This window comes from Colossoma macropomum, unplaced genomic scaffold, assembly GCF_904425465.1.
Source record: "Colossoma macropomum unplaced genomic scaffold, Colossoma_macropomum, whole genome shotgun sequence".
NCBI lineage: Eukaryota > Metazoa > Chordata > Actinopteri > Characiformes > Serrasalmidae > Colossoma > Colossoma macropomum.
In genome coordinates, this window is record NW_023494785.1 from 28,301,587 (window position 1) to 28,315,366 (window position 13,780).

The window sequence follows — 13,780 nt, forward strand, 5'->3', positions numbered from 1 at the left end:
GGGTTGTCCTCTCACAGTGGACGGATGGACAGAAACACCTGTGGATTTTTTTCAGATCTGAAGCAGGAGTGGATTTTGATTTTCTCCTCTCTCTCAAAGATGAAAGCTTTAGGTACTGTTTTAGGACAGTTTTGGTGGTCTACCAGGTCATTTTTTAAACTCCAGTTTTGGACACTCCTGTGTTTTTTGCACATTCTCCTCTGACTTTCCCCTTCCTTGTGCTAGTTTATTATCTTACATCTAACCTCCTGAGAAATATCTCCTGGAAAATGAGTAATCTGTACTTAATGTCAGCTGACTGGATATTAAATAAATGAAAGGTGGTCTCTGAAATTCCTTCATAAAGAGTAATGAATTAGGGTTGAGGCTTCATCTCTTCATGACACATAAGTACAGTTTAAAGGCAGTGTGCGAGTTGAATCATTTCATGTCCTTGAGAACTTTCTCCTCCAGTTATATATGTGTCAACTTTTTTAAAATGTTCTTCTAGTGTTCTAATACAGAGAAAGAAAAAGGCAGAAAATGCAGCAATGCTTGGTGTTGGGTGTTACTAAAGCGTGAGCAGCGTATCTTGCAGAAGGGGAGAATTCATAACGCTCTGTCACTATATGACAAATCGTTTCACAATAAGAATCTAATATCCAGATGTTATCTACTAGAGTAAGAGAAACAACACAGAACAGGAATATCTGTGCTTTGGTTCAACAACCTACCAAACAAGTCTATAAATGAATTAGAAGTGTAAAAAGTCAGTCTTAAGAGATGTCCTTCTTTCCAACTTCATTCAGTATGTTGCCTTTTTGTTTCAGAAATGAGTTTATTTACATTGGTGTCTTACTGATTGATTATGGACTGTCTGTGAATGCCTGTTAGGGTAGAGAAGTGATAGCGTCACATGCACAAAAGCACTAAGCAAATATGGATAAATAAGGAAATATGAATATACGGGAGAAAAATGACAAAACACTGATGAAAACACACACTGAATTTTTAAATTTATTCTTGCCTTGGTCCACAGTGTTGTGTGCGGGAGTGGGAAGGAAACCAACCCACTGCAGGCAGGAGCGGGATGCATGAAGAGAAATCCCGCAAATGAATGAGTAGTCTACATGAAGTCGAATGATCACTAAATCACATGTATAAACAATTTAACACAATAACATAAAACAATTAAAATTTATGAATCTTTTTTAAAGAGCTGCGAAGCAACTGATCACGTGAATCTGACCACAGCTGACCACAGCTGCCGAGCCCAGAAAAATACGAAAAATAACTGTTCTGTGTTTTAATTCCTGCTTTGTGTTTGCTGGGAATAAATGGTGTTTGGTGAAATTACTTCACAGTAAGGCTGACCATGACTGCCATGTTATTACAGAGAGAAATGAATGTATTTGTGAATAGACTTTGCCAGACATTTGATGTCAGTTCGCCTCGATGGAACTGCGTGGGCCAAAATGTTTCAGTAGCGGGCGGGAGCGGGACAAATGATTCCGATTTTCTTTGGGAGCAGGATGAAATCTTGCGTGAGCGGGCGGGAGTGAGACTGAAAAAAGTCCCGCGCAGACCTCTAGTCTACATTTTGATCACCACTACTTCAGCAAATTATCAGCAAATTAGGCAAATTATCATATCATCGCTGTCAGGACAAAAACTTCTATCTAAATTTTTACAATAATGACTAAAAATACCAGCTGCTCTTTGCATTGTGTTAAAGTTTCTTGAGGAATAGAGAAACAGAAATGCTCCAAAATTAACATGTGGTTTCATTAACTTCATTAAGATTTTTTCCTTCTCCTGCAAAATTCCCTTTTTGGAGATTTGAGGTTTTGTCCTGTGACAATATGTTCATGTCTAAATACACAAATCGAATCAGTTTTTAACTCACTTAAGTCCAAATTAAACACTTTCAGGGCTGTGCACTCTGCACGGCTATATTCAGATCATCACCTAAACACAATTTCTTCCAGCATAAATGCATGCAACACTGTCATCTTGTCTTACAGCCCATGAGTTCACTAAGCAGTGGGGAAGGCTGGAGACTAATGAACAATTGATTTAAAATGGCAGCAGAGGGCCACTGGTGTCAGTGAGCAGGGAATGTGTGAAACTTGGATAGAGTATTAATAGAACACAGCCTTAGGTCAAAACATCTCACACACATAGTTCACGTGCGCACATAAAATAATCACTCTGTGTTAGAAGGGGAAGCAGAGCTCCAGTCATGTACTTCCTGACAGTAATTTCTTCTCTTAATTCCACACCTCAGACTAGAATCATGTTAGTGGGTAAACCTGATATGGTGATACATTAGAAACCATCAGGCCAGAGTAATGACCACACTGAGCTGCTTCCTGCCCACAGCCAGCACTAAGCAATGACTCAACCCGAGATGATCTCCACATAGACTTCTCATATAGGTAAATGAAAGAACAAAGGAAATTCCTTCATATAGAATAATGAATTATGGTTGAGGCTTCATCTGTTCATGGTAGAGAGGAATAGCTTAAAGGCACCGTGCAATCTGAATCACAGTTTTATGTCCTTGAGAACTTTCTCCTCCAGTTCTGCATATCTCTTCAGAAGAGGTCCATAGACCTACAAAGACATGAAGTAAAAAAATCAAACAGAAAATGTCATGAGTGGATAGCAAATACTTCAAGGCTGTTAAATTTGCACAGCTAGTACACAGCTTATTACCTTAAAGCTACACTTACTGGCCATTTTATCAGAAACATCTACCATTTAGTTGTAAGTAAACATTTGAACACAGCCAGTCAAACTTAAATATTTTAAGTACGCACGATTTGTGAAAAAAAAACAAAACATAATAAAACGTGCCAAAACTTTTGCACAGGCCATATTTCATGTTTTACAATTTTTTTCTAACATGTTAAATAAAAAAACAACAAAAAAAAAACAAACTGAAATGATGCATTAAATATGCAGAAGTATGTTCTCTGTAGAGGATGTGTAACTTATTTTCACTTAAAAAAAAAAAAAAATCAAGCAGGGGTGCCCAAACTTTTGCATACAACTGTACATGGGCACTTTGCAGATCATGTGCAGATTTACAATTGCTGACTGTACTAATCTGTTGCTACCCAATTCATCAGCCCCCTGTCTACTCCATCCATTAATAAAAAGAGACCACCGTAGGACCACTGTTGACCAAATACTCTTTGGGTTGTGGCACCAACAGTGGCACGGCAGTATGCGCTGCGCTGGTATGCAGCAGTGATGCTAAGGCTTTAAAGGAGACATATTTGGCTCTTTTTAAATCAAATATAGTTCCTTGTCCTTGTTGAAAGACAACTGCAAGAAACATAAATCAAAGCACCTTAATTCAGTTTTTTTATGTTTTCTCCTGTCATTTATTCCTCTGTGATATTCTAGGTGTTGTGTGTAGTCAACGTGTCACAGTGAAGAGCTCCACGATGGCTGCAGCACGTTCAACTTTTTAAGCTTGTTTATGCTGAGAGCCAGACACAGTCACTACAACTCAAGCGTGATGTTACAGAGAGATGCAGACACCTTGTAATTCACTTTGTACAAAGCTTCTGTTTACTCATTTTACCACTGCTAAGACAGTTATACTTTCTGCATGCCTGGTAATGGAGATTTTGTGAAAATGGCAGCTGCAACGGTGACAGTGTGAAGGCTGGGTGAGTGGGCATGGCAATTCGGTGGGGCGGGACCACAGATATACATAGCTAGATGCTGCGATGTGTGTTGTTCTCTATCTGAGGCGTTACGTCTGCGCGTCCGCCATGTTGGAGCGGTCAAGATGCGCTTGTGAACAAATTCACTTGTATTGAGAGATGATATGTTCTCAGGATTAAACTGGTCACAATTTCCTTATTACTCAACTGATTTTCACCAAATTTGTTTTGTTATAATCCTCGGACATAGATTAGTCTAGGTTGCACGGACTGCTCTCGGCAGCTTTTATTTCTTTAATAACTGATCGTGCTAATTTGCCGTCCAGACCAGCAGAAAAGTATTCAGTCTGAACTTGACGTTAAAAACCAAGTTTGTCGGGAGCTCTGGTAAAAACACAATCTCACACACATCAGCAAATCCATCAATGTGTGAATCACTTCTAACCTTAATATTCATAAAACTAAAATGCAATTCTATCCCACATTCTGAGTACAATATTCTTGAAATAGTATAATTTTGGACAATATCTTTCTTAAACTGCTGCTCTGTAACAGTACTTAATGCAGTCCAGCAGCGACATTGACCACCCCAAAATGGCGACGCCGTTGACGTGCCTGGCTGAACCCAATGCAGCATCTAGGTATGTATATCTATTGGCTGGACCTCTGATTGGTGTGATGGGAGTATCGAACAGCAAATCATGTTTCCTGTAAAAGGGAAAAACGGCAAAATGGTAGACACTTCACATTTAACATTTTTTCGCATGGTAGACACAGTGACAAGTTACACATATGTGAAATAGCAAAGAAAATGGAAATGGGTTTATTATGTCTCCTATAAAACATAGTGTACACTTTCTGGCCACTTTATTAGACACATTGTTACACTTACATTGTTGGTACGTATTCTAGGTGTGTAGTTAGAGATACTAGCAGCATCTTCTTTCCATTTTTTTTGTGTTAGTCATCCGCTAGCCCAGGGTTCAGCATGCGGCTCTTTTACCGCCCTGTTGCAGCTCCACAGCAGAATTAGACTTTTAGGTAAAAAAAAAAAAAAAATCCTCCTTTGTGGTAAAATAAAGCATCAGCACATACTGAGACACATTTACAGCCAAGATGGTAAAACGGACAGAAAATGTTGTGGGTCCCAAGGTGATTTGCTTCTTGTAGAAAGGACAAAATGGCTCTTCTTTACATTAAGGTTGCCGACCCCTGCTGTAGCCCTTCATCAGTGGTCAGTTTCTGGCCACAGTACCATTGTTACCTGGATATTTATAATATAATAAACTGGTCATTCAGGGTAAACGCACACATATACTTTAAAGAAAGCAACTGTGTTACTGTAAACATGATTTTCTCGAGGGAAAGTGATCTGAAGGCAACACAATGAAAAAGAAGAAATAAATGCGAATAAATGAGCCCTTTAGAGGCTAAATGAGCCCTTTAGAGATTACCCAAGGTCGCTAATGATTGGAGCTTAGTAGTAGATGCCATAAAGCTATTGTACATAACATTCTCACACTGTGTCACATTCTGAAGTCAGATATTACTGTTCATCAAAAGCTCTATACACATGAAATATCAAACTATGTGGCTCCGCTGGCTATCCTAACAGCAAGACCATTCAGAGTGTTTTGATTAAGGTTAGTCCTTAAAAGCACAGTAAAAACCATTGACCATCAATGTATAGAACTGGCCTTGAAATAAATAGAGAGTATTTTTTGATGCTTTTAATCATCCCACGCTGCCCATTACAAGTGTCAGCACTAGTCCTCGCTCACTGATTGATGCCTTGACTTCTGTGATCTTATTTATCACTACAAATCATTCTTACCGTAGCTTTCAGACAAGACCAAATAAGAAACAGTGTATAAAGTCTTCAGCAGTAATGTGAAATAAATCAAATATCAGCTTTAGACAAGAAGCAGTCAGTTAATTCAGTTACTTATCAAAAACCTTTGGAACCTTAAGGAAAAAGGAAGATTCTTACATCATCTGAATTTACAGTTTATCAATTTGTCATAAATAGACCAAAAAAAAAACTATGTTTAGATTAGACGTCAACTGGCTTCGTTCAAGGCTATGGCATGCACCTTTTCCCCAAGTCCTGATGACGGCCGCAAGAGCCGGCAGGAAAATGCCATTAAGATTCGACAGCTATTTTAAACTGATATTTGATGACATATTTATTATACTCCAGGACAGCCAAAGGTGATGCTGGGCTGCTGTGCTAAAACACCTTCATTTTACTTATTTTACTGCATTTGTAGCTCTCTACAAAATTGTTACATTTCTCTGCATTGCTAATTTAGGGTCAATGTCTACATTTTATATGTGTTTATGTATGAGCATTGGCAGATTTGTACATGAAAAATATTGGATATTGGCAGAGGTCCACAATCCTCATATTGATCCATCTCTGATATCAACACATTGTCTTATATAGACTATGCTTGAATGGAACGTCCTGCACTATTATATGCAGTTAGAGCAGTTTGGTATCATTTAATGCTCTGCAGAATTTAAAGTCAGAAAAGTGGAATCGCATCATTATTCCTTTGAGGAATCAGCCTCATAAATTTACTCCTCTGGGCAAAGTGTACGTTTGCTGCAAGCTGTGCTATCATGTGATATTCCTTCAGAAAACAGGGTGCAAAACATGGATGATGAATAATGTATGGGAAGCTAAACTAATAAGCAAGAATATACTCTTGGTGCAATGACTAGAAAGAGAACCAGGAAAGCACTTGATGCCAGTATTCGGACTACAGTGGAGCAAGAGGAGGGTCTAAAGCCGAAATGACTGGCGATACCGAGATTTATCAAACATAGGGTTCCATTATTTTCAAAAGGTATCTTATAACCTTTACTATCAATCTTCTGGGTACAAATTGATTAGATGTATGCTGATTCAATGTCTTTTGTTTACCTAATGTGGACTCAGTGTTATTATGTGGAGTTGAAATTGCAAAAAGTTGTTTATGTACTTCACTGTCATGGTGATTTCATGTCACGGATTGACTGATAATTGATACACGTCACCTTTCCAAGCTGTCACTACATTTGGATGTGCTGTTAGTGCTGATATGTGCTCTGCCCTATGGGTATTTGGTATACTTAGTAACAAGCTCCAGTGTATCACCAATATATCTGACAGAATGTGATGAACTGGCATCTGTTATCTCTTTTTAATAACTAGGATATCAAAGTCAATGTTATAAAACAGATTCTAGGTCAGCATTTTTACAGGAAACAGTTTCATACATTGGTCCACAGGGTTGATCCTCTTGACCTGTTCTGTGTCTGGCATGCATGGGTACATATGTACTAAAAAAGCCTTTGGAATTACTTAAAAGAAAAACACGTCCACAAGCTAAGGTCAGGGTCAGCCATTTTGTCTGTTCAAGGTGGATCTGTGTTTTGAGTTGGGAAGAGAGCATATTTCCCTCACTCTGCCTCTCTCTCCCTTGGTAAATTGCTTTCTGCCCCTTGACATGATCCATCCATTTTACGCTCTGGCAGCCCATCCCTGGGGCATAGCGAGAGAAATATGCTGCGTGTTACATGCCAACAGCATCCTCAATATGAAAGTGTGACAGACGCCCTACTGGAAAAGAGATGGAGCAAATGTGAGTAAGACGGAGAGGTGAAGGAGAAACACATGCCAATTAAAATGCGAAAAATTGGAGTAGACCGTCTTCCCTCCCTCCCCATCGACCAGGGTCAACCATAATAAGGCCGCATATAAAAAAAGAGTCCTGTGTTTCCAGGAGCAAGTATGTAAGAGAGTGATTAGTAGTCCAATTTACATTTGTATAGCTAGAGAGGATGTTTCACTCCCACAGTCTATCAGAGCGCTGGGCCCCTGAGCTAATCTCTCGAGCTTAAGTCTACATGGAAGAGGAGAGAAGATCTCTAAAGGTTTTCTAGAGCTAGAGGTAGGCACCACTTCAAGAAATGTCATTTACTATCAGCATTCCTATACCTGCATGCTCCTGAAGCCTGAAAAGTGGGGGGCCTCTGGGCATAGGATGACAAGCATTAATTGGGCCTGGTAATTGATTCAAGTGGGGCAATTAACAGTTAGAATAGAGCACAAATGGGGAAAATCCCATGAGGTTCAGGTGTAAAATAGCCAACCTCGGGCACTGACCTCAGCATTCTGAATTAAACTCACGAATAAAGATTATTTATTTAATTAAATAATTACACAGAGGCCTCAACAACTAAATATCATTTTTTTCAGTATTTTCAGTATTTAGTCTTTGTCTTTAATACATCTTCCATTCTTGACAGCTACACATCCTTTCAGACTCATAGTGTTGAGTTGTCTTCTCACAGTGGAAGGATGGACAGAAACATCTGTGGGTTTTATGCGAATCTGAAGCAAGATTGGAGCATGAATTTCTCCTCTCTATCAAAGATGAAAGCTTTAAGTGCTGATGCTGGCAGTTTTGGTGGTCTACCAGGTCTTGCACGGTTGTCCCATTTTCTCGGTATCTTTAAATTATTTTTTGAACTCCAGTGTTGGAGTCTTTTGTGTAATAAGAGAAATATATCTGTGTTTTCTGCTTTCTTTCTGACACAGAAAATAAATGGCCCTTTTAGCTGGAATACAAAGAAACAAAAGGGTGGTCTCTGATGTTTGCACAGTATCATGTATTGTCACTTTTGCAACAGACTTCTTTATAGCAAAAGGAAAGAAAATTTTTAACTTTAACGCATATTAATGGAACAAGATATTACTATCTTGTTGCATTAATATATTTTATATATTGTTTATATATTATTATTAATCAGAATTTATCAAGAATGGACCAATTATGGGTCTATTCATCATGAAATGTTCCATAATATAAAGATCAGGTGACATTTAAAAAACAAAACAAAACAAAGAAAAACGATGTTGTGTGATTTCAATATGACAGCAATGATATCTTTGTGCTATATAGGTACACAAGTGGCTCACACACACACACACACACACACACACACACACACACACACACACACACAAAAGCGATTGTGACGACAGTGACGTTTGCAAGCTGCTTTGTTTACATGCCTTTCAGGCACACCAGTAAACTGCAGGTGGCTGTCATGTTTATTTTCTGCATATTTATCATCTGTGGATTATTTCAATTGCTTGACTGAAAAATACAATAAATAGTAATCTAGCCCAATTCATTCCTTCCTGCTCTTTAATGAGGCATCAGCATCCTGACGCCTGAACATATTTCCTTCGGATAGGAGCTGACACATGAGCTGCCACTGCAGTCCCGCTGGGGTTTGGCGAATATAGCACAGAACATGTCAACAGACAACAACACTTCCTTATGTCACAGCTTAAAAACTACGGAGATGAAACAAAAGAATCTCCAGCAGACTCTTACAACCTGCCAATATTTCCAAGCAGTGCAATCCGTCCAAGAATTCTAAATTACTGTAGTTACTGTAAGCTTCCCACACATCTCGGCCTGAAATCGGTAATGCGAGTGCTGAAAGCGGCGGCTCTCCCTGGTTTCATGCGGACAGGACTTCACGTGGAAGAGAAACTGAAAGCGACAATGCCATTAAATATCAAAGAGGACCCTTCATCAAAAGGGTGCCTGGAGTGGCACACACTCTCTACAGAAGCAGAGAAAACAGGGCTGAGAGAGACAAATTAATAGCAGTGGCAGTCATTTCCCTGTAGGTTTCAGTACACTCTGTAACGATATTATGAGAAATAATCAAAGGCGCGAGAACAAAGTGGCCCATTTTTATCCGTCTCCATCTCGTGGAACAGGTTCAGGCAAGGGTGAGCCATTAGGGCTATGCCTTTCCACCATTAAAAAATAAACTCACTCACCACGTGTGATACACTGAACAGCAAAAAAAAACGACATTTCTAATTTATGTACCTCTGCACCTACAGTATGTGCCACCCCATGCATACTGTATTCCAGGATGGGTTTAATATCTCATTGTTATTTATTTATTTTCATGTTAAATAATGTACACCAACACCACGTGGTGGTAAAATGTGTTCTCAGCAGCAATGCACTTAATGTTTCAGAAAGAAAACAAACCAGTGTGCAGCTGCATTGGGCTCTAGTTACACCAGGTCTGTTTGCAGTACCTACATTATATATGTATAACTGTTATGTTTTAGAGGAGAGCAAACGTAATTACATTTTGATGGAAGATTACAAGAAAAGAAAAATGTTGCCTTTTAAATGATATGAAGAATTGTGCTTAATATGACCAGGGACTTGAACTAACATCGTGAAAGGTCCATTTCGATGTCAGGTTGACTTTAACCTGTCTTATGTTGACTGCACATCATATATGCATTATAGAGTGAACTTGTTTAAAGGGCCCATATAATCAAAAATCTCATTTTCCTCCCTTTTTTTTTTTTTTTAAATAAAAGAGTATGGCATAGTATGTAGTATGTAAACACTGTTAAAGTTTCAAAATGTAGCATTTACTCTCCAATCCACATGTAGAAACTAAGCTGGAAAAACAGCTTGCTTTGAATTCATAGTTTTTGTGATGTCACAAAAACCAACGCATTTACATAAATTCACCTATTCAGCCTATGGCAGTTTAGCCTCCCCCACTTGTATTGAAGTTATAGCTTGTATAGAGTGTTTCAGCTTGGACTGCTTTTTGATTGATGCACAATTGGCCAATCAGAACAGAGCTCATATATATATATATATATATATATATATATATATATATATATATATATCTATCTTAAAGGCATAGTAACAAAAACAGTCTACAGGATAAAGAGAGGTTGGAAAATGGTTATGTGAAAATTAATTTTGACTGTTTTTCATAGCTAATGCTCAACAAGATCATAAGTAGAAAAACTGAAGTAAAAGAAAAATGTAGGATAAAACAAAAAACAATATCCATCCATCCATCATCTAAACCGCTTATCCTTCTGGGTCGCGGTGGGGTGCTGGAGCCTATCCCAGCTGTCATTGGGTGGAAGGCAGGATACACCCTGGACAGGTCACCAGTCCATCGCAGGGCAGACAGACAGACATAGACATTCACACACACACACACACTCACACTCACACCTATGGGCAATTTAGCACGTCCAATCGGCCTGACTGCATGTTTTTGGACTGTGGGAGGAAACCGGAGTACCCGGAGGAAACCCACGCAGACACGGGGAGAACATGCAAACTCCACACAGAAATGACCCCGGTCGCCCGGCCGGGAATCGAACCTAGGCCATTCTTGCTGTGAGGCGACAGCGCTACCCACTGCGCCACCGTGCCGCCCAAAAAACAATATTTAGTGTATATTTCTGTATCAGTATCACAACAACAAGGTGATTAATTATGGTGCATCTCTAGCCTTTATATTACAGAAAAGCAGTGCAGCTTTGATGTCCAAGACTCCAAGATTTTTTTGTACATGCCTAACTATGCCAGCTTTTGTGAAACATTTTGATCAACACAGATGTTTTAATCTGGTGTTTCTAATTGAAATTAATAGCAGCTGTGCATCCTTTGGAGATGACGATACAGAAGAGATGAGTCACATGCCAACTTCTCAGCCCACTCCCAAGGGACGCCAGGAACATGCCTTTGTGCTGATTTACCTTTGTGCTGACAGCAACAGCTAACTGTGGTAAGTGCAAGCTGTCACACCAGATCGATCAGCGGACTGTGATGTTTCTGCCGTGCTAAAAACACGAAGGAACGCCAAGTGGTCCCTCTCCTTGCCACAATCCAAACTGGCTAACCTTCAGCGACGAAGCATCAACAATAAAACAATAAACGCGATTATGATGTTTGCCACTGAGCTGTCAGTGGGGAAATTCATGCATAATAATGAGGTTTGCATTCAAGTCCACCTCTGCCATCCTGTTCTGGAAACATGATGGAAATGTTTGTTCATTTTTGGTGTCCACCAAATGGAACTGTCAGTCCATCGCAAGACTGATCACAGAGCAGTCACTCACAGGTAAGGGGACGCTCACTGCTGAGCTCCACATGAAGGGCTAAAATAATTCATGATCCTAACAGCAAACCTATATATGGTTTATAATGGTTTAAAAACAAAAAGAGGTCATTTACAGTTGAGATTTGAGGTGGTGCTGCCTTTTAGGAAACACTTGATTTTTGGCAGCACTTTAGTTTCTTCCAGTTAACATGTGTGCAACAAGGTATTAGGAGTGCAAATCTCTGACTTGAGTAATTCAGTTCGATTATGAGTCTTTAGGATGACTTTATATGGGGAACCTTTCAAGCAAATTCACAAAATGAAACCAGCTTCTCATTGGACAGAAATGTGTAGATTAACCAATGGCTTTCATATTCAACTATTCCAAAAGACAGCAAGAGTAGCAGTAAGTATTCTTCATACATCATATCATCCTGGCTGTATATAATCATATGTGATGTTAATTAGCCTATACTTGTATCTCTGCATTATTTTTACATCAAAAGAGGGTAAAGTTAATGATACAGCAAGCTAACAAAGCGGAACGAACGCTGGAACAAGCAGCCATTCAAGCAGCTGTCATGTAAATTTTAGTTGGACAGCTAACTAAGCTAACTGGTTACTAACAAAAAAGCAACACTATTCCAAAAGACAATTGATTATATATATTTTTTGCATTATGTGTAAGCTGAAATCAATCTGTTGAAATAACATTGAATTAACAATGTTTTGATTAGCTGTGGTCACACTATGTTACTCAAATTAGTGTTAGTCAAATTATTGCTGCTTTTGACAAGAAGGTGGGTCGTTGGAGCCACAGCGTCATTTACAACATGGGAAAAATCATGGACACTGCCATGAAAGTGAGCATTGTTAGCAAGAAGTTAGCCAGCTAATGTTAGTGATATAAGTAAAAACTTTAATATTCATGATGGATATACATTCTCAAAACCTTATGGTCAGTAGATATATGGTACTTTTATTACTGTTCATAATGTGAGCAGCTGTGTTGATATGACTTCATATGCTAAACTCGGGGCTCAGGACCATTTTTCTGACTTTCCAAGTAGGAATTCCCAGTTGAGGGTGTTTCTTCTTTGGTATTTCTTAGTCAGAGGTCAGAAATTCAGTGTCATAAACTTTAATCAAAAGCAGCCCTAGTTTCATGTAAAGTTCAAGCAGCTAAAGTTGTGAGAAACTTTCACAATGTAAATCCAGCCTTAGGAAACTATTCAAAGCATTATAAAATCTCAAATTTCACCAAGATCCCATTCTATTATTGTGCAAAGTTTCAGAATTACATAAAAAAAACATGGAATACTCAAACATGACTGGAGGACACGCTTACACAGTAGTGGAATTCAGACATTAAAAAAACAATACACCAAGTCATGAGCGGATTCTTCACTGAATATTGTTAAAACTGATTATAACAGATACTAACATTCCAAAATCGATGCAGTTCCATTGCCACCTTCAGATCAATTTACTGTTTTTTTCACCCCTAATGGGTATGCCAGTCATGAAACGCAACCATCCATCTGTGGTTGTCTTTTACACTTCTGAAATGAGCCTTAGCTAATGAACTGTATATGAAGTGCACTGGAGCCACATTTCTACCCCACATAATTAAAGCATGGAAGAGGCAACATGAGCATTCTTTAATTGGAGTCTCTCCCTGCCACAGTCCTATCAGTTGATTATGTGTGCCCTCAATGCAGTGGAATGATATGTGATGCTTGGCGGAGTGAGAAACGCAAATTAATTTTCATCACAGCACATAAAAGAATTATTTCACAGTCAAAACTGGGGTAAGAACAGTTAGAGCCGTAAGGGAGAGGGTACGGAAAACCAGTTCTAAATCATTTCTACGACCTCATTACTAGTCCTAATATCATTATCACTATTGTTATCAGCATCATTAATGGCAGAAATTCATGGTTCACACAGTGTAATCTAATGAATTCATAATGAATCATAAAACCTTGCTTTATGATTCTTCAGCTGCCCCACAGTCAGTCATCCCATATGAGCACACACCTGTGCTTTGTTAACTGTACTGCTGTATGCATCCCCAGTCAAATGATGTTTAGTTTATTTTCTACGTGAAAATAAATGAACACATACTCTACAGAGAACATTAAATATTGCAGTTTCCCTTTTCCTTC

The 13,780-nt window shown here is 38.8% G+C and overlaps 1 protein-coding gene across 2 annotated transcripts in view; it reads right to left on the reverse strand.

The window, feature by feature from the left end:
• Window positions 1-970: 970 nt before the first annotated feature.
• xylb (xylulokinase homolog (H. influenzae)) overlaps window positions 971-13,780 on the reverse strand; it is a 75,071-nt gene continuing 62,261 nt past the window's right edge. For both annotated transcript variants that reach the window (XM_036589609.1, XM_036589618.1), the window contains exon 19: window positions 971-2,595. In XM_036589609.1, the coding sequence (XP_036445502.1) occupies window positions 2,527-2,595 (69 nt within the window). In that variant the 3' untranslated portion in view covers window positions 971-2,526. The remainder of the gene's footprint in view (window positions 2,596-13,780) is intronic.